Here is a 21,003-nt window from a genome sequence, read left to right as displayed (position 1 = left end):
AAAGGGTTGCATAACCATAAACTAGGGGAGTCCATTACTTCTTGAGGAATATGCTCGCCCAGAATCGTGTCGCCCCCTTCACCAATGGCACGTGGGCTGGGACCAGCCACCGACGGGAATATTTCCAGGCTCTCGTCCAGAATGGCCAAGAGGTACGGCAGGTTTTGCACGTCTCCCTCGATAGCTCCCGAACCTGAGCATACTTATTCATTAGCTCCTTGAGAGGCGTCAAAATGGCCATGTTCTAGATTCTCTTAAAGATGACGTGGACCCAGGGGTGATACGTGCTGTCCTCGAGATATCCAAAGGGTTCCCCAAAAGCCAAATTGCCAATGACATCAAACTCGGTAACATTGAACCACTTTTCGACGTTGACCGTTTCCGTATCGTCCTGCGATGCGTTTCGCAGCTTCTCAAAGAGGGTGTCGATGTTCTCCTTGATGATGGGCTGCTGCGCGACGGCCGTTCTACGAGCTCCAGGCGCGAAAGAGTCCCCGGTTCTATTGGCAAGCGAACCCCTCTCGTTAAGTTCCACGAACATGAGAAAAGTTCCGAAACCAACGCTTTGCGACTGGGTTTGGGCCGGCTTGTCTCCTCAAATTTTTGGTTCCGGTGTATCTTGGTATTCCAAGTTGGCCGAGCGTCACTTCTTCAAAACTTACAGCTAACGTGTCTTTGAATCACTACTACGAGTGAGTCCGTCTCCTCTCGTGAGTGAAACCAATCTGATCCGTCCATCAAAGAGAAGGATGATATTAAACTTAATCTTTATTTCAGCTTATGATATGCATATGGCATCACCTACCCCCCGATCCTTCCCAGTTACCCACCTTCGACGCCCTTATGACCAAAGTCAAAACCACATCAAACAGTTGCTACCCTATCAACAGACGCAGCGGGTTAACTGACCCCTCCAAATCTCCAGCTTAATGAGGATGATGATGCCCCCAATGAAGAACATTGTCCAGGTAGTCCCGTGTCAACGGCCCACTGCCATTCCCCTTCTCTTGCGGTAGGTAGGTCAATCCGTTTCATCCCGTTCCCCGACAGCGACGAAAGCTTCTCTCGAGCTCGAAAAACAGAGCCTTCTCACGGCCATTATTTGCATAACTTCGAGGCTTCGTGGAGTCCGGGGTTGCTGGTACGCTCCTCGCGAGGGGGAACGTACATCGGCACACATTCGGGAATTCTCTCCCTCCCTTCTTCTCACCCATTACACTCTCTCCCCCAACATCGCCATCAACCCATCCTTTTTCCAAGTCAAAGGCATAGAAAGAAGCCCCTGTTTTCTCAAATCCGCGCAATCAAATCGTCCAGAAGCTCCCCCGTCTCCCCCGGGCTAGCGATCCAGGCCGTGGTCCCCACGCTCCGGGCCTTGAAGTCATTGCTACCCGCGCTGAGGAACTGGTCGCCAATGTGCAGGGTGTTCTCGCCCGCGATGGGGCTCTCGGCGCGACCCGCCTTGGCGGCGAACCAGCGCTGGCAGACGGTCACGCCCCACGACTTGTCGCCAATGTCGACAAAGACGTCGCGGCCACCGTTGAAGGCGCAAAAGGGGACGCGGGGGCGGGAAGACGTCTTCTTTCCGTCAGGGGAGGTCGTGATCGTGGTGCTGTGCCCCGCTGCTTGCGCGGGGGACCCGAGGGCGGAGAGCTCGAGGATCTTTTGGACGACGAGGACGGTTTCCTCGAGGGACTCGCGGGGGATGCGGATGGAGGGGTCCGTCGCGATGATGCCGACGGCGCGGTCCTTTCGGAGGAGCGTGGCGGGGAGGTTGAGCGTCCTGATGCACTCGAGCAGGGCACCCTCTGCGACGTCGAGGAGGGCGGCGATGTCGGCGTCGGACCAAGCGGCCATTTCCGGGGTGAGCCAGCGCTCCTTGGGGACGGAGGCCAGGAGGTGAGGAGATTCGGGGGAGTACTCAAAGAGGTAGTTCGCCTCGCCGCCCATGATGACGATGGACTCCTTCTGGGATGGGGTGAGGTCGTCGGAGGCGGCGATGGCGTCGAGGAGACCGTGAAGGCGCTCGTAGTAGCGATCCGATGTGGTGTAGCCCGCGGCGGTGACGATGCCGATCTTAATGTCGCGGCGGAGGAGACCGAGGAGGCGGGGGATGAGAGGGCTGGTCGGGAGCAGACTCTCGCCGTCGTCATACAGGGTGACGTCTCCGTCAAAGGTGGCGAGCTGGAGCGGGACGACGTTGGAGGGATTGGTGACGGCGAGGATCTGGGCGGCGTTGAGGATGAGGCGTACGTCGTTGAAGGAGGGTGACACGTAGCGGCGGGAGGATATGAGGCGTTTGGCGTCCATGTGAGTGAAAGCGGCCTCGAGGGGGAGGCGGGTGAAGAAGGGCCCCGCGGAGGGAACGAGCATTTTCAGTTTTGAGGGGAGGTCTTCGTCTTGGCGGGTTACTTCAGGTGTGTTAATTCGGTTCACGTGAATTGCAGCGTGTGGATGAGATATGATAGAATAAGTGAATTGAGACTGGGGACGAAGCTTACTGTGGTCGTCAATCATGTGCTCGACGTCGCGAAAAATTTCGGCGTAGCGGCGGTGGGATTCCTCTGCCATGCGGGCTATGCTCGTCGCTCGCGTGTCAAAGACCCCAGTCGGCTGAGAGTAGAGGACGAATGGAACTGCCAGGAGACCTTTGATCCATTCTAGAGATGAGAACTGTAAGCAGGTTGCTGGATGAGGGGAGCCGGGTTCCATGGGAGGCCAGAGCAGCAGGGGCAGACAATGTGTGCGTTTTTTTCTATCATTTTTTGGGGGGAGGGGGCCCTCGGGACAGCGACTTCGCTGCCGGCCAGATCGCTGATCATATTCGCTCTGTCATTTTTCCTTTGACTGAGAGGCCAGCTGTTGATGAAGCTATAACTCGGGGTTCTCTAGACACTTGTCAGGAGACTCCATGAGCTTCGCGGATGCTGCCGTACCTATGAATTGGTCTCGTCTGTGGGTCTTAAGAGCGTCTGTACGAGCATTAGTTCACATATTCGTCCCAGCGGATGGATGAGAAGGTAATTTGCTTACACTCTACTCTGTATCTCGTCGTCATGATGGGCTAGTTTCGAGATCGAATTCAAGGTTGAGAGTGAGGGTGAGGATGGTGGGGCGAGGAGGGGTGACAGCTCTCTGGATAGGTTCCCGAGCTTGTGTCCCTATCTTCTAGTCTGGTATCAAGTGTATGAGTTTATGAGATGAAAGAACCTATACGAGATGTATCTCGTAGCAGGATAGAGCAGTACCAAGAAGGAGAGAAAGAGGTTGTAAGAAGGAATGTAGTTAGAGTTCGTGGTGAGTAACGAAGTGATGTTGAATTCCACCGCCCTGGAGTTGTGGATCCCTTTCCCCAACTGAGGAGTCTGAGGTGCAGGGTCGGCGGTCCAGATTCGGGGGAGAGCTGCACCTGTCGCAGGCGGAATGCACCAATGCCAGGGGTGCGCTGCAACGCTAACATCTACCGGAGGCCGCCGCTACCCGGCCGGCGGCGCAGTCAGGTTCACTAAGGGGGGGGGGGGGGGGGGGGGGGGGGGGGGGGGGGGGGGAGGGGGGGGGGGGGGGGGGGCGGCGGGGGGGGGGGGGGGGGGGGGCGGGGGGGGGGGGGGGGGGGGGGGGGGGGGGGGGGGGGGGGGGGGGGGGGGGATTGGGGACATGGTAAAACCAATCGCTGTGACCCCGCATCGTAGTGTATTCGCTTTGTGACTGTTGCAGTTGACATTTACCTAAGAGTAGGTAAAGAGCTGCAGTTTTGTGGATGAGGGAGATTATGAGGCTGAGGTGTGCTTCATCGGCTTCGTATGAATGACTCTAACTCCAGCGGGAAGAAACTATACCTACAACGAGTGGCTGAGTCACTTATGGATTCCCCCAACCTTGATACCTGGCTCGTATGCCGTCTGCTCAGCTGAGTTGCTTCAACCTCGACACCTTTCCTAGTAGATATCATAGTTGCCGATGACTCGTCGAAATACACCTGCTCCCATTTCTGTCGTTGCTAGTACTCAGCTCCCGCATATAGATAGACCAATTGCACTTGCAGTTGCACCAGCCACTTGGTTTGATCATTGCCACAGCTCTCTGCAAATACGGCACATGAGGTTCCTCAATCACACTGATAGACAGAAGCTGAGAGAGGTGTAAGCGGTATGGTGTAGATCGTCTCACAGGGCGCTCGAGACTCGAGCTGAACCGCAAAGTCGAGATTGATACCGACAAATCTAATTAAAAAGAATGCAAAAGTGGTGTTTCAATCACTAGCAGGAGAATTAAGTCGGACATCGAAGCACTGACAGCGGGCAGTCGCCATCGAGAGTCTTTGGTTGATTGGATTACCGCGGTTGTGATTGACTTGGCAGTCCCGCGTCTCTGACACGACACCGGGGGAATGTACCTTTGCATAGCGTCAATGAAAGGATCTCCAGAGAACCTCGGGGAGACTCGACGAATATTCTGCCTTCCAGAACAACTCTCCCGGACGAAAACATGATGACATCCTTGCATATTTTCATGTCCTCCAGAAAGTACCTACCTCAAGTACCTTGGCCGAAGTGACTCAATATGGGCGACGACACTGTGGGGCTGGATCAGCATAGCGATTGTTAGGGGCTGAAATGTTTCAAATTCCTTATCACTTGAGTAGGATCGATAGCTCAGTGGTAGAGCGAGAGATTGCAGTTTCACGCAATTATCTCTAGGCCCCGCGTTCGAACCGCGGTCGGTCCTGTAACTTTTGTCTTTTCTCATCAATTTTTAATCTCTTTGATATTTATACTGTGACTGACTGTCTGACATCATAACAGTTTTTTCTACGTATTTTTTGGGCTGCCCGCGGCTTGAGAAACCTGTTGAGATTACCCTTGTAACGGACCTCTCCTCACGGAATGAAAACAGCAGCAGTTCAACATCAAGGAGCCAGCTGTGAAAGTACAGTTTTTCCCTCTTCAGAATGACTTGGAAGTAGCAGTATATAAATAGCACGTTACAGCTGCTTTTTAATTCAGATCTATTTATAACAAGCTGAGAGTCCCTGCAAGCTACTCCTTGGAGATACCAAGCGCCCCGAGTGAACTTTCTACAAGTCAAACTAACAAAGGGCAGACAGAGCACATACAAACCAGGTCGGGATGCGAGATACTGCTCTTCACGTCAATTTCCCCAACTCTCAATTACCGAGAGCTTGTACATTTCGTGCTGCGCAAAGACAGCCACGTCGTTGGTCTCCCGCAACCCCAATTCATCTTCCGGTAAACAAGCCCCGCGAGACCTTTGCCTTTCTCAGTGTAGTATAGAAATGACCCCCTCGAGCCAAGTCAAGACCCCGAACTATCAAAACGCCCAATGCCCAAACAACGATTTACTCGCAGTTCATACCCAGCTTACTTTCAAATCTTCCCATTGGGAGGCTCTCTCGCTGGGCGTCGAGTAAACCTGCATCTGACGAGACGACACGAGCACCCACCCACGCCTTCGGAAACAGGAGGATGGCGAATACATCTTGTTCTTCCAAGGGTCTGGTGTCAACGTTGAAAGCCTATGCCAGTCCATGTCGCAGTTATCTCCTCAACTTCGCGTTCAACTTGGCCAGCTGCTTTCTAGTAGGGGGGGTTTGACGGTGTTGTCATGCGTGCCTTGCTGAAGAAACTCGGGTTTCGTCTGGTATTCAACAAAAACAATTTTCAAAACCGACTCGTAATGAATCAGAACAGCTAGTTCAGCCCGGACTTCCGCTTTCCTGGATATTACCATGTCGCAGACGTCGTACCCAGTTCTCAAGCGTCTACTGGCAATGCATCCGCCGGCCATAGCGACGAGGATAATTTTGGATGAACAGTACCCAGCAGTCACAGGTCATAAAGTCAACAAATGGACAATGGATGTGTACTTTGACAACTAACGGTCCAAGACCGAGGTAGCAATGCTTCTTCTTTGGTTAGCTATGTCTATACATTGCTCCTTGCACTAAACCTCCAGACACCGCGCACCGGTCGTCCGTCAAGTTGCTGCATTGTCAATTTGAAGATGTTTTGGCCAGAGGAGTAAGCCCCCTTTGCCTCTCATCCATCACGCCTATTGCGTCGATTGCCCCTACTGTTCCTTCCACCCACACCTAGGCGTATGAGCCTCCATCGAAACCTTATCCATTTGAAAAACAACCAAGCCAATTCGTGAGAAGGAATTCCAATCCTCCGGGGGGGTATTGTGCATTTTTGTGTTAACACCGTGAAATCCGTCCATAAAAAAATCGAGTGATGCTGCTCCGCGGAGCACTGAAGGACCCCGTCCATCTTGTCTGTCGCCGGGGATTTGAAAAGCAAGCCGCCCACCATGTGGGAATATACATAGGAAAGAGGTGTAGGGGCCGGTCTATTGTGAAAAACTAAAGCCAAGTGAGTGTAGAAAGTCCACAACTTTGTACAGAGACGCGGATTGTATGTGCAGAATGGGGTCGGAGATTATGAAAAGTCTATGCGCGGGTTTCGGCTGTAGTGATAAGGAGGACTAAGCGCCTGCGAGGAAGAGTGTCGTTAGATCATTCGTTGAGACTTAGAACATGGCGCCCAAGGGGGCTCCAAAGTTGGTGCTCTGCTTGAGTTTGAGAGGAACATCGATTTCCTCGAGCTTTCTCTGAGACTCAGACATGTCGTCTCTGTCGGCGGAAGAGGCCCTATCGCTGATTGAGCCCTTGTCGCTAGCGGCATCTGCATCCATCTTCGCTGCGTACAGGTTCTCTTTCGCCGCCAAAGGCTCTTCGACAAGTTCTGGGGTTGGCACCTTCATGCAGGTTGGGACGGCGTCGGCGCCGCTGCTCACGTCTTCGAGCTTTTCGGACAAACGCTTGAAGAAGATTTCGTCATGAGCAGGGATGTTACGAACCATCAGGGGGCCTTTCAAACCAACGTCGTCTGCCGCCTCCAATGTAGGTAGGGGCTCATCGATACCGCCGTGAGCGTCTTCCAGAAGATCGGATGAGTCCCCTCTGGCCCTTACATCATACAGCGTTGCCGGATTCGAGCTCATGTCGGTCGGAGCCAGGGTCGGCGTAGACCCTCCACTACCGTCGGCGACTGTCGCGACTTCTGTGCCAGGAGCTGTTCCCAGAACGGAGAGAGAATGGCTGGGGGTATGGCCGGCGTGCATGACGAGTCTGGCCGGTTCGGGAGCGGCGAGTACCTCGAGAGTGTGTTCCTGAGTCGGACTGCGTCTAGACTTCCCAGACTCTGTCGGCGGGGAAACGGCCCTGGAAGAGCACTTCGAGTTTTCCGGGGGGGTCATGCCAGAGTCGATAAAAGTGCTCTTCTGAATGGCGGGTGCCTTGAGCGGGACACCCTCGAGCTTAGGGTTGATGATTTGAATGTCGACGATGGGGACGGGCTCCTCGTCCCTTGGGGAGCCGAGGAAGTCGACGGGATCGGCGGTTGTAGGCTGCATGTTGGGGTTGAGTGGGATGAATGGCGAAGACTCTAGTTGCCTGTAGGGAGAAATCCGGGAACTGCCAGGACTAATAAAGTGAGGTCGGATCTGGGCTGGCGAAACGGAGGCTGAGGCAGAGCCATTAGTTGGCCTCCGCTCTCCAATGCCGTTCGAGGGGGAGAATCCTGAGAAAGAAAGTTCAGTGGAGCCGTCGGCCCCACCTCGCGTTCCTGTTCCTGGAAGTGCAACAGTGACGCCAGCGACTTTGCCCGCCTTCTCTAGCTCGGCTCTTTGCAGCGCACCTTGCAGCCGAATCTTGTCGTTGTCGACCACTGCAACTTGCTCTTTGAGGCGGCGGATCTGCTCCGTCATGTTGTTCTTCTCGGCCTCCCATGCAAGACGCTCGTCTTCCATAATCATGCGCTCCTCCTTGTAGACTTCCTCGACACGTTCACGGTTTGCTTCCATGTACTTGCGCTCGGCTTCCCAGGCCTCCCGAATCCGCGCATTTTGCTGGGCGAGCCGCCGAATGATTTGTGCAGACGCAGGAGCTGAGGCTGCATCGGCGGAGACTGATCTTGGGTGAGGCATGCCGTTCGGAGCCACTCTGGCCGTCGACGCAAATGCGGATGGGTTGTGGCCGTTGAATAGCTCGAAATGGGTCGGCGAAACGGCTTTTGGTCCTTGATCGCTGGAAATCGTCTCGCTGATCCCGTTGATGCCGTTCATGCCGTAAGGTGGTAAATTGGGTGAAAGAAAGCTTTGCGTTTGAGGCGGATAGCGCACAGCGCCGGATGATTGGTGAGAGTAAAGAGAGTTGCCATTGGTACTCGTTGTCGATCTGTTGTCGAAGTAACAAGAGCTTGCCATTCGATTGAGGGACAGTGGAGAGATGACAGCAGAGGGCGGCATGTTGGGATCGTGGTCGGTAAAGGCCGATGGCAGAAAAGAGTCGGAGGCGAGCATGATCAAGACTTTTGGGAAAGAAGGAGGTAGTCGGCGGTTGAGACCCAGAAAAGGAGCATCGACACCGGTGGTAGGATGGAATCTTGTGGGGGTTGCCGGCAGGGAGTGACTGATGCGCAGTTGCAGTGTGCGCAGGAGGGATGACGCAAAAGCTGTTGGATGGCTTGTTAGCGCAATTGCTCTCTTGGTGCGGGCGCCTCTTTGTGCCTTGGTCTTGGGACACCTCAACCGTGGGATATTCTTGGGGGATGGTGAATTCCACAGCGAGGCATGCCAAACAGCGAGGCCGAATAGAAATTTACCTAGCAATCGATTGGTCGAGTTTCCGCCCTGGGCAGAATGTCGAGATGCGAAGATTCGCGCGTAGGGTGGGTGGTTTAGTTTGGTGGCGGAGAGTCGTCCGTTCCTGGAGTGAATCAGGGACGAGTGCTCCACTGGTGCCGTTGGTGAGTTCGTATGTGGAAGTGTGTGTTTACTTTGACGTTTCGTATGCTAGGTACCGGTGCAATAGCGTCCAGCAGTGTGTCGAGGGAGAGGCTTGGTGGTGAGTCGAAATCGCAATCCAGATCACGGCATGGCCAGCCCGACGCATGAAAGTTGTTTCCTTGTTGGGAGCTTGGGAGTCGCTAGGGAGAGGATAGAGGACTGAGGACGGAAGATGGTGGGCAGAAAGGGCGGCGATGGGGTGGTTATTGTAAAATGGGATGAGAGTTGCGGGTTTCCCGTTTCCTATGTGTACGAGTACCTCAGGTGCACCGCAGCGGAGAAGCACAACGACAACGGGAGCAAGAGGTGACCGGGGCGACGAAAAAGGGAATCTTGGGCAAGGTACTTGGTGGTCAGCCGAACAGAGGTGAATTTCGGAGGTTGTCTAGCGGGTGGGCGAGGTATCCGTACCAACCAGTGACCGGTTCAAGGGCGGATTCTTGGTTGGATGAGGAAGTGAGGTGAGGGTAATCGGTACTCCGTCCCGCACCGTATTGCAGGGTACGAATACTGTATTCGTCGGTAGTCTGTTGTTGTAGACTTGCAGAGGTTGGGCTGGACTGGCCTGCCTTGGGTGTGGAACTGTGGGTTTTGGGCGACTGGGGGGGATCGCAGTCAATAATGGGGAAATTCAGCAATTCAATTGCTTCGGTAGGGCGGCGCCAGCGGTACCTCCCATGCCCGATCCGCCTTTTATTCTATCCGTCTCCAGTGTCTGTCGCTCTCGTGACACTCGATCAGCCGGGAGAAGGGGTGTGTCTGTGGGTGGGTGGGTATCGGCAAGCAGATCAAGGGTCGGGTTGGTTTGGGGGCGGCGGAAGCAGCTGGAACTGGATAAGTACGAACTGCGTCTGGGGGTCCTTTGAGCCTCGTATGGTTGTCTTGGGGCGGTTGTCCTTGAGCCTAACGAATATCAATGGAAGCTGTATCCGTAGGTCTACCTGTCAACCGTGAGAGTGCGTGTGAGTTGGAAGCAAGCCGCGGGATGCGCAGCCGTCGCCAAACGGAAGTGATTGCCTCGAAGCCGAATGCCCCTGTTCCTGCGGCCTGCGGCTGTTCCTTTTCAGCTGGACCCTGAAGCTCGACAGCCCCGATGCGGTATAGGAGGCGCTGTGTCTGAATTTGTCCGTCGGCACAGCAGACGAGATTTGACAGCTCAGAGTGCAGGAGGGCGAATGACCATCTGACAGGGGGACGGCAACGAGGACGGGATGCAGGCAAAGTTGGGGGAAGGCGCGCCAACGCGATGGGAAGGGTCGTTGCAATTGGTGGCAATGTCTCCTTGGTCTGGGACTCTGGCGGGGGAGGAGAGAAGAAGGACTTGGGCTAATGTTCTAGACAAGCTCTAGATAGGTCGACGAGAAGAAGGAAGGTGAGACACACAAACACACACACACACACACGCACAAAATCGGGTTGTCGGTTCAGTAATGTGGGAGTGCCAATAGGAAAAGAGCGAATTAGAGAGAGTCGAGGGGAAGATGGAGTAACCGGGAACGGTTGGTTGTAAGCACCCGTCTCAAGGGAAAGGCGGGAAATTCAAAGGTAACAAAAAGGGATTGGTCCTGATCAAGACAGGAATCACATGGCCATCAAAGGGAAGGAGACAATGGAAGAGATGTGAGTTGTGCCGACGGATTTGACTCTGGACTCTGGAAGTATCCCGGATCCAAAGTTCAGGCCGGCCTGAGCTTGGAAGGGAGGAAGGGAGGAAGAGAACAGGCTGAATGGGACAACCCGAGCAGTTACACTCTAGCACACCAAATCGCAACCTCTTTTTACCCTTTGGACGTGTTAGCGACTCCTGGTTCCTGATGGCCAGTTCCTCGAGGTACCTTTACACGTGTTCCGAGTCGGGGAGCACCTTGCCCATCTCAGGGTCCTCCACACCCATTACAGTTTACCCAATCAACCCCTGCCTTTCTGGACGTCCAAGGGCATTCCGTACCTGCCTTGCTTTGCAATGGAACTCCAAAAAGTATGTTGTTGTACTGGCGCCTGCTGGAAGGGACGGGAGATAAGGAAAGACGACAGCAGTATGTGCGTGTGCGTGTGTGCGTGTGCCTGTATGCCTCAGGACATTCGAACGCGCAAGGTAACGCCTGCCTACCTGCCAAACATCCCAAGCTCGTTTCATCTATCGCATCTCAGTTGCCTAAAGCTTCAAAGCCTCAAACGGTAGGTGACTTTCGCCAGAAACGGATTGACAAAGTCACTCGTCCGAGCCGGGCTGTTTACCTTATCCATGGGCATGTTTTGACCAGCACCTACCTTAGTTGACTGCTGTCTGGAATTCCTCGTCGCATACACTCATACCTCATGCTAAACCAAAGATAAGGACTCTTGGGCCAGGTGCCACGATATCAGGTGCCACGATCTGGTGGCTTTTGATGGTAGATGGTCAAAGGTGCGTTGGGGACATGTGACATCCTCTACGAGTCCACGCAGGGCGCTCCGCTCAGGTACCAATGTTCCGGGACACAACACCACACATACGAGTACACGTTGTCGTTGCTGTCGTCCCAAACTCAGCTCAGCACAGGATGCAGGGGGAGCTTTCCAGACAGCTTGCATTGGATCAAGCTGTTGTTTAAGTTCCAATCGGAGGGGGACGGCTTCGGGCCGCGAGGTTTGACTGATGATTCGACTGACTGTCGCCCTCCTTTCCAGTCCATGTCCACGTTGCGCCGGAGCCATGCTTCAGATTGAAGTACAAAGAACAAAAAGGCAAAGGGTTCCGGTAGTGGAAACGGGCGCATCAACACTGTCCTTGCTCTCCCATCCTCGTCCCCCCTTCTTGACACGTGAAAAGGGACCGGCGAACGTTTGTCTGCTTTGAGTCTTTCCCTTGCTACGATTACAATGCGCCCATTCAGAGTACGTACCTTGTTGCCCTATGCTTTCCTGGCTAGGTACCTTAGCTTAGCTCGAAACGCTTGAACGGGAGCTGCCCTGATCTACTGCCCATCTACCTGCACTGTTTGACAGCAGGTGGTCGCCGGCCCAGCATGGACACATGTACCTACCTGATCCTCCGGTAGTAGCTCGACGCCCATCGAGGCCACAAAGATACCTACCTCGAGAACAGAAGGGATGGAGGAAGTACATGTCCGGAGATTCTGACCTATGAGGAGTCTGCCCTGCCTGGCAGAGCATCGCGCCAGGGACGTGGAACCGATGCTGGTGCTACTACTGTCGCTCTTTGGGTCTCTGCCAGGAAATAAAGGTACGTGCCTTACATACCTTGCTGTCCAGTCGAGACGTTAGTCCAGGGCGTTAAGATGCCGACCCGTCTTTTCGGTTTGCAATCATTGGATCGCTTCCTATTGGATCGGCCTTATTCGATTTGCCCGCTGAGGGGGTGAGGGCCGCACCCGCCTGCCCATCAATCTTCCAAGACTGCCACTGAACGGAGGGAGTAACAGACTCCGAGAGCAACTTCTGACTGATATGACATCTTCCAAGGTGGATTCTCTCTTCCTGGGAGAACAGCTTCTCCATGCCTCACTATTCCAGCCAAGGATTGCCAGGATTCGCATATCCCGCCATCTCTCCCACAGTCACCAGGCACCTTAGAGTACCTGAGCCACAGTCACAACCCGCCTCCATTGCTATTGACGTTCTCGCCCTGTGCTGACTCCAGGTCCCCAGCTCCTCCAGGGCTAATCCTAATGTGGTCCTGGCTAGACAATTCTTAGGGATACAGAAACTCGCTAGTCCCATGCCGAACACCGCGGGCTCTCTTCCCCGTCTACCCGGCCGTGCCGGCCTTGCCTGGCCGCCACAAAGGGAACTGGAGCCACGCACGCAGCACTGGGCGACACCCTCAGTTTCACTCAAAGGCCCCGGGGGTCCAGGCTCGTCAGCCTCCTCGCCCAAGGCCAAGACGACACAACCCGGAATCTAGACAATGTTGTTCATATCCTGGAGATGCGAGGAAACGACAGGCGATCCAGTCCTGACCAGGCTCGTCCGGGGCGAGAGATTACAGTTCGTGGCATACAAGACCGATATTGCTGAGTTGGCAATGCAGTTGCGAGAGCTATACAGTACTACGTACCAGTATAGCGGAGAGTGGCAGCAATCATGACAACACGCAGCCGATACAAGCTGCAAGGAAAAGACTTAGAAACCCTTCTGCTCGCGGCTTCCATTCAGCTCTCGTACCATGACTCACACGAGCCGTCAAACGACCAATCACACATGGGAAATCCATTCTGAGATTTCGCGGCCCCAAGGTGGTGCACTTGAAGCCGGATCGCTTGCTTGAGACTGGTGACGAAACGGACTGCAGCGGGAACGGGAACGGGAGCGGGAATGGCACCTCTGCCGTCTAATCCACGCCCTGCATCGCTGGTTACCGTGTGATGGCCCGTTGACGGATCCTCCCAACAGTAACAGGTTTATACCATCTCACGTTTCGTTCCAGATAATCTGAAAGAAACCCACAACCCATGACGGCTGCAGGTCCCAACATCGGTGACACCCAACCGCCACGTTGGCCAGCCCTCTGTCTCGTGCCTGAATTTGCATCCCGCGCCTGCCACGACTACCGCCCGTCAACACCGCCGGATATGGATCGGAGCGCAGAAACCACACGGTTTGTTGGCGCTGTCAGCTATTTCCCGCGCCTCTCAGCCAGCCGGGCTTAACTCCTGAGACGATTTGGGGCGGTGTAAGCCCTTTGACGGTCGGGAGCTTGTTCTCGGTCAGGTTCCTGTACAGGGCCATCGCTGACCGGCCAATGGATGCGTCTCTTGGAACATTTTCCCTCGCTCAATCGATCGGGCCTTTTCCGAATTACACGATCCACCGTATTCATGCCCACCACCATTACAGTCTACTACCGAATACACCAAGCCAGCCACGCCACATCACAATTTTTGTAGCAGGAGCTCTTTCTAGTCAAGTCGTTCTGCGGACATCGGTGTACCTGCCTCCGGTTTCAAGCATCAACCTAATTCTAGCGCAGTCTCCCGGCTGCGTGACGCCTCGATCGTCCCTAACCCTTTCAGCATATTGCCATTCTTTGCCCTGAGGCTTAGTTTTCAAGATGCTTACTTGATCAAACTCCGTCCTTGGTCACTGGCCGACTTTATGACCCAAGCTTTTGAGCCTCGCCTCGGCCTCCTCACCAGCCACGTCTTGGACGAATTGTTCAAGAACAAGTGGCGCGGGGCGACAGAAACATTCGTCGCCAAAGCGAAAACCTTCACCTTGAAGAGAGCAATCAGGGCTGGCTATGGAACCAGCATGTCATCACAGTTGCCTCACCGGCGGCATCCTGACTCGTTAAGTCCGATGGTTCCCGGTCTTCGTCACGGAACGCCTCCGGGCGTTTAACCCCGACTTCTGGGCCCCGAACCGTCGCCGGCGCTTATCTCTGTGTCTCTGTCTCCGGAACGCAGGAGGCAGGACGCCTCGGCAACCACGGCAGTCTGTCGGCCCTTTTCACCTCACTCCGGTGGGATTTCGTGTCCCACATTTGCCCTGCCAGAGACTGATCTAATCGAAGAGGATCCGCGAGATGTGGTCCCTTCTAGAGCTCACCTAGAACATCTCCCGCAGCGCCGTCGTGTCCTGGCGCTCAGGAGTCAGGACTACTGGTGTCGAAGCCCCATGGTCCGCTTGCGTCATACTCGGTGAGACTAGAGGGAAATTTTTTTCTTGCTATCCGTACAGCGCAATTCAGCCCAGGCTTGTCAAGCCCTGCTCGTCTCGTCTTGGGGAGCCTGTTCTACTTGCTTGCTCGGCGTAAATGTCATTCGTCGGCTGGCCACAAGAGTGGTCTTGGTCACTTGCTTTTCAGAATACCGCCGTCAAGTGGCCGGTTTGACGTCACGACTACCTGCTGAGAGAGAAAGAATACTGCGAGTGATGCTCCTTTTTATCAGTGGATATCTATCTGGCTTGATGAGTTTTTAAACACTATTCTGCAACCCAACCTTGAAGGACTCCAGTGCACTCGCAGAGACCGCCAGAAATTGTGACCTTTGATATTGCATATCGTACGGCACTAACGCAGCGCCAAACGACGTGGCTGGAAACCTTGGCCCATGCACAGATTTGATGCTGGGTTTCAGCTGCTGCTGCGGCTCAAATTGCGACAGCTTCCAGGCCAAGAGCAGAAGAAGTGGGGTGAAGAGGTGAGAGGAAGAGAGTGGACTGGTCTTTTGCTTCACCGACTTCCCTGAATCCTGGCCCAACCAACCCCCCGTCCTCCTCTGGCCTGCATTCCCAGACCTGCATCGTGAAACCCTGCTTTCGCCAGCTCATCGTCTGCCCGCCTGTCAGTCCTTCTATGCCGTCGAGCTTTTTGTGGCAGCTGCGGCAGTTTCTGTGGATGCGAGGTCTCTCGGGCAGCAATATTGGCTGGACGACGAGACGGGAGCATGAGATGTTTATGTCGTGGCTGGGGTGGTTGAGGCTCTGGTGACTTTTCCAAGGGAAGACGGCGAGTGACTAGGCGCTTGCTTGAGTGAGAGACGAGGTTGGATTGGTACGGTATGTCACCTCATTTCTTGTCTCTTGCGGGCGACCCGAAGTTTTGTTTCATTGGTGACTGTTGTGTACAGTGATTTAACGTATGACCTGGGACCTGGGCCCTGGGGCCTTGGAGGAATGGTGATCAACGCCTCTTGGATTCGCGCGATGTCATCTGGATCCGCGTCCTGCTGACTTCAACACTTGTTGTTCCGAGATGGGATGGGGAGGTATACAGCTGCTTCGTTTACGGGTTGCGTTTACGGATGCATTCCTGCTCGACGGTTCATGAACATGCTCAATCGGGGCTGCTTTGCAGAGATGCGGATGGGACTTTGGTGTTGAAGGGCGTTTCGGTGCGTGGTTCGTGGCTGTTTGTTGAGATGAGATTCCTCCATGTAAGTTTTGCTCGGTGGCGTTCGCGGTTGGTCTTGTAGGTAGGCAGTTGGTATTGAAAGTCCAGTTTGATAGTCATTGGTGTAACTGCCGATAACCGTTACCAAGAATCTCCTGTGAGTATTCGGCGACAAGGCCGTTTCATGACTTTCCGTCAAGTGGAATTTCCCGTCTCGCGCTCTTTTTCTTTAGCATATTTTCCGGGAAGTGTGAAGAAGCTGGGAGGAGGCATGGTCCACGCTGGTGGACTTGGGTTAATGTTGGTGTGGGACTTTGTTGATGTGGATGAATTTGCCAATATTTCAACAGTTTGATATTGAGCCTGAACCTGGGATGGCTGGGTTGTCCCAGAGGTTATCGTAGTTCTTGAAGAAACACAGCGTACGTGGGATACAGACGCCATGGGATTGGACTTGGCATGTTTCAACGGAGGAGGGATCATCAGGTCCGAGACTTTCCGCACTTTTCGCTAATCTGACTCTGCCGAGCGGCAGCGTCAACGGCCTAGATATCTGACAACCATGGCTCCACAAGGCTGATACTGAAGACTCATTCATGATACCGTCTATGGCGTCAGGTCGAGTTACGAAAGTGGCCACCACAATCAGCGGCCACCCTAGCCTTTACGGGGAGAAGTTCACCCCATGCATGACGCGAATCTCGTGAATGAGTCTCTAATACTGAGCATAGAGTTCAAACAGCCGTCGTTAGCTCCTTGAGGCTAATGGAGGTGTAAATCCCATTGATACTGTGAGCACATCTGAGCATTGAAGGAATGCCCTCTACGTTCATCCTCGGAGAACTCTGTCGGAACCTCGGGCTTGTCCTGATATCGACCGGAAACTAGCCACGCTGTCGGTATCATCTTGGAATGAAGTGTGTGACCGCAAATTCAGACCTATTCTCACTTCGAACCAGGGGAAAAAGTCGTTGGATTTAGATCTTGCTCAATAACTTGTACATACCGAGGGCTTTCCTTGATAGGATTCATTCATAAATCCATCGCGTTCCCCAATAGTCAAGATCTCCAATATGTTGGATATGGCTGTGTAACGGTTTTTGATGGCTTCAAATCCGCCGTGAGCAAGTGTCCCGCCAGAAGATGACTGGAGACGGCTAATTTTTTTCTCCGCGTCAAGTCCTGGCAGGCTGGAGATGTCCAACTCAGCCGGGCGAAGAAGAGTTACGCCGCGAAGCATGTCGAGATTCCCGGTGAAGTCATGAAGCCAGACCAGTCCCACTTAACAAACGGTTTTCCCTCTCCATTTTAACCAAGTAGTGCCGCATGTTATCTACTAGTAGGGATCAAGGTGTCTTTTCCTCTCGAGTCTGCGAGCAGAGAGACGGGAAGCCGAAAATGCAGTTGCCGAGACTGACCCCTGCGTAGGAAGTACTAGTACAGTCTCTGAATATCGGGGAGAGATCAACACCTACATTGATTTGGTTCGTCAGGCGGTGGACTCTCCGGAGTCGTCAATATCCTGGGCGTTGGCGATTACTTACCTGGTGGTTGAGTTCGCTTGCTCATGGAATCTTCATAAACGCCTGTTTTATTGCAACCAAGACTAATGTAAGCTGATTCCATGGGCTGTGATAAAATGCTGATCGAGCTGGCTTTGTTCAATTGCGATTAGCCTCGAGACGTTGACCCAAAGCAGGATCTTCCTAATACTTTACGACGAGGAGGAGCTTTGGACCTTCCTGAGCCTCTGGCATTTAAATGAGTATTGCCAAGGTAGGTGACGTATTAAGGCTGCGCTCGAATCGATCCCAAACCCTCCTCTCAGCAAGCAGACCATGAGTCCAGAAGCTTCAATACCTGACATGGCTCTTCTAGAGCCCTTGTGCAGCATCAAATTCTGGTGAGCCTGTGGGTATTTTAGGCTTACGACGGACGTTTCGTAGATTGTCACACCCTCTGCCTCCGGCGGCGTTTCACTCGCCCGGAGTATTTGTGTCGGTATTCTGGTAGCACGGCAAGCGACAGTAATCGGTCGGCGGTGATGAAATTGAAACGTACGAATTGGCTACACTGTATAAAACAATACAGTGTACCGCATGCGCGACAGGACTCTCTTCGTCGATTTTAAAAATTCAGGCAAGCCGCATGACATGTTCTGCGGTGGTCAATGGACTGCGATTGCAATATTGCTGGAAGAAGAGGGCCAAGAAGTATTCGATGAGAGATCTATTCTAAGCCACATCCACGCAGACTCCAGTCTACCATTTTACCCACCTTGTAAACACCGCTTCCTGCCGTGTTTCCCTTTTTCTTCTTCTCTTTCTTGAGATGAACAATCTCAGTTATCATCATTCAGGCCCACGTCTGTGAGGGTTATGAGGCTTGGCCGTTAACACGGAAGCCACTACCGAGATCGTATCCTACTCATGTCCCATGTCACAGAATGACTACAAGACGCTGGATAGCTGCGAGTGGACAACACCGTCAGGTGTAGAGGAACCCATGATCAGCAGAGCTTGAATCCATCCAGGCGTGGGTACGTTGACTTCGTCGGAAGCGTTGGATGAAGCGGACCAGACAAACGACCTTGACCGAAAGGATTAGCAAATCTTCCGTATATACGAGTTGTCAGAAGGAACCTGCGTGATAAGTCTCCATTTGATTGAGCCTGGTTGAATGACCTTGGATTACACTCGTGAAGGCCATAGGTCTCCTTATGCGACTTACCCCTAAGATAACACATGTACACTGAGAGAGCAGTGAGACAGTCATCATCTCCTCAGCGATTTCGATTCGGTATTTTTTCAAGACAAAGCCCCGGTGTATGCTTCACTATACCTCTTCTATTTTGAAATGCAGGTTAGCAGGAAAACCTCTACTCACAAGCTTTTGGAGGCACATGTCAACCATCCGCACTTGCCATACTACATGTACGAGATGACTTACTCACCACTCGGGAGACCAACTTGCACTGACAGAGTTGTCTACGCCCGTGGCAATTATAGAGATTCCAAATAATTAGAGAATGACATTGAGCCAGCTCGTATTGCATTGAGCTGTACCAAATCCAGCTCGATAGTACCAAGTCATTGTGTACTAGACGCAAGAGCTGATGAACCCAAGGATCCGGTGGGAGCCAGACTACTGCCCTCCCGTCTTAACCTTCATAGATCTATTCAACCTGTAGCCATGCGAAGCACTTGTTGTTGGGGTCTTTGTTGAGGACCTTCACCATAGTGTCGGCAGGTGTGGCCGCGGCTTGGGGCTCCAGATCGTGGACCTGCTGGTCTACTTGCATGCTGACCTCGTTATTGTGCTATAAATTCAGCCTCCAGAAGCATCAAAGATTGTAGTCGTAGAGCTATGAGCTGTGACAATTCAGTCTATTTGACAGCCTTGTGGAATGGTTTGGCCCTGGTCCCAACATCGGTTCTCGTGCTCCATCCTGAGATCCTAGGTAGAAGTTTTCGTGGAGAGTAGATGTCGCTATATATATATCATCGAAGTTGCCTGATATCCCCGATGGCGAGGTCAATCGACTAACTTTGTGAGGGCTGATCCACGGCAGGAGTCTGGTGCTGTTTCCAAACAGATAAGCTTGAACGAAAGAAGCATCTTCGATACAAGACAGTATATCTCGGAATATGATGGAAGATAACTCTCTACACTCTATAAAATCCATGTACATTTGACGTGAAATACTCACACGATTTTATGGGAAAAGGCCTGGAATGATCGATACACGAAACTTTTAGAGATCTATGATCTCTTCAGCACGCATCATCGTGGGGCAATATCAACGATGATCATGACAAGTATCCCACTCTGAGCCTATACGGGACTGTCACGTTGCTTCCGATTCACCTAAATTCTGTCTTAATACAACAGATGCCAAGAGACTCAAGAGACGGACGGGGGCCCACTTCCAGGACCATAGTCCCAAAGGCCGGTTTCCGTCGTGAGGCAAAGCTGAAAAGTCCAAACCGAGGCAGAACTTGGATGAATCAGAGAAAGAGAGTCAGAGAAGGTTGGAAGCAACTCCATTTCATGGTCCCTGACAGCGGCCCTTGTCCGAGTCTCCTCTGCTTCAAAGACGAACTACGCAACGCTCAGAACGCAGCCTTGTTTCTATATAGAGGCTCACTCTAACCAAGGGCGAAGAGTGGATACGGGTAATATCTGAGTGCCGCGATCCATCCATCTGAATTCTTCAACTTCAGTCACTGGCGAAAGGGAGGGGGTTGTCTGGTCACCAGCTACATGGCAGACCTTGTGCCTGGGTAGTTGACACGTATAGATCTGGAAGAAAAACGACAAAAACCCATCTGATAGAAGCCGTCCGTTTCCGTTTTTGTCTTTCTAGACATGTAAATGATAGAATATGATGGACCTGCAAAGAAGAGCCCCCCTATCGCATAATGTCACGACAACCTCATTTCTAGCAAGTGAACTCCCCCTCCCCGTCTTCTCGCCTAGCTGTAATACCGGCACATAACTTCAACGATAAGAACGACAACAATTAAGTTTGTAAAGTCCTACCTCAATAATACCTTGACGCCAATCACGTAGGTGCTCATACTCGACCGAAACTAAACAACATCCCACCCATCACGGCCCATCAAACCTGTATAACAATGACAACACCTCAAAACACCGTCCAAAATCTAGCCAGCACAAGAGATCCCAAGCACACAACTCTCTCGAAGGACAGAAACCAGACCCCCCTTTCCACTTTAACCCCGCCATTCCATAATCACGGACACACCTATCCAGGAACCCACACCTACATAGTCATCACAAGCCAGTTGGCTAGGCAAGTAAAGAGGGACAAAGACCACGCATGAAACACCGACAGTAACATTGAGATGATGTGATGCTCATCTCAAAGTCATCTGCTGGAAAATCCGCGCATACATACTCGTGACAGTAAACTTTTGTTCCTTGTACCTTGGTAGGCAAAGAGTAAAAGATCATCTCCTCTCCTCTCCTCTCCTCTTGTAGTCACTAAACCGCACAGAAGGGAAATCAAAAAAACATCCAACTGGTCAAGAACAGGAAAAAGAAAGGTATCAAAGAAGTCCATTCCTCGCAGTACAAACCATAAGCGAGACAGACCCCCTCTTCAGCCGAACAAACACATTCATCTCCAAGGCCTACCTCACCGTAAAAAGACCTCATAAACCCGTCCCTGCGAAACACTACACCACTTACACAACGTTGCCTATCTCCGACTCCGGAGCGCTCCTCACTCACAACAAGGCCTATCACACCGCTATCCTCTCTCAACTGGTCTCAAG

At 52.9% G+C, this 21,003-nt stretch overlaps 3 protein-coding genes across 3 annotated transcripts; all 3 read right to left on the bottom strand.

The window, feature by feature from the left end:
* Positions 1–244: 244 nt before the first annotated feature.
* On the bottom strand, positions 245–541 carry CORC01_08830 (cytochrome P450; the record flags this gene model as incomplete). Its single annotated transcript, XM_022620460.1, has 1 exon — positions 245–541. The coding sequence occupies one exon, from the start codon at positions 539–541 to the stop codon at positions 245–247; it is 297 nt and encodes a 98-aa protein (XP_022472994.1).
* Positions 542–1,290: 749 nt separating this feature from the next.
* On the bottom strand, positions 1,291–2,712 carry CORC01_08829 (IMP-specific 5'-nucleotidase; the record flags this gene model as incomplete). Its single annotated transcript, XM_022620459.1, has 2 exons — positions 1,291–2,411; positions 2,502–2,712. The coding sequence occupies 2 exons, from the start codon at positions 2,710–2,712 to the stop codon at positions 1,291–1,293; spliced, it is 1,332 nt and encodes a 443-aa protein (XP_022472993.1).
* A 3,834-nt stretch (positions 2,713–6,546) lies between these two features.
* CORC01_08828 (uncharacterized protein) lies at positions 6,547–8,379 on the bottom strand (the record flags this gene model as incomplete). The annotated part of the gene is made up of 1 exon (XM_022620458.1): positions 6,547–8,379. The coding sequence occupies one exon, from the start codon at positions 8,377–8,379 to the stop codon at positions 6,547–6,549; it is 1,833 nt and encodes a 610-aa protein (XP_022472992.1).
* Between the last annotated feature and the right edge of the window lie 12,624 nt (positions 8,380–21,003).

Source organism: Colletotrichum orchidophilum (genome assembly GCF_001831195.1).
Source record: "Colletotrichum orchidophilum strain IMI 309357 chromosome Unknown Scaffold_77.1, whole genome shotgun sequence".
Lineage (NCBI taxonomy): Eukaryota > Fungi > Ascomycota > Sordariomycetes > Glomerellales > Glomerellaceae > Colletotrichum > Colletotrichum orchidophilum.
The sequence above is the reverse complement of the archived record's forward strand: the minus strand, read 5'-3'. Positions and strand labels throughout refer to the sequence as shown.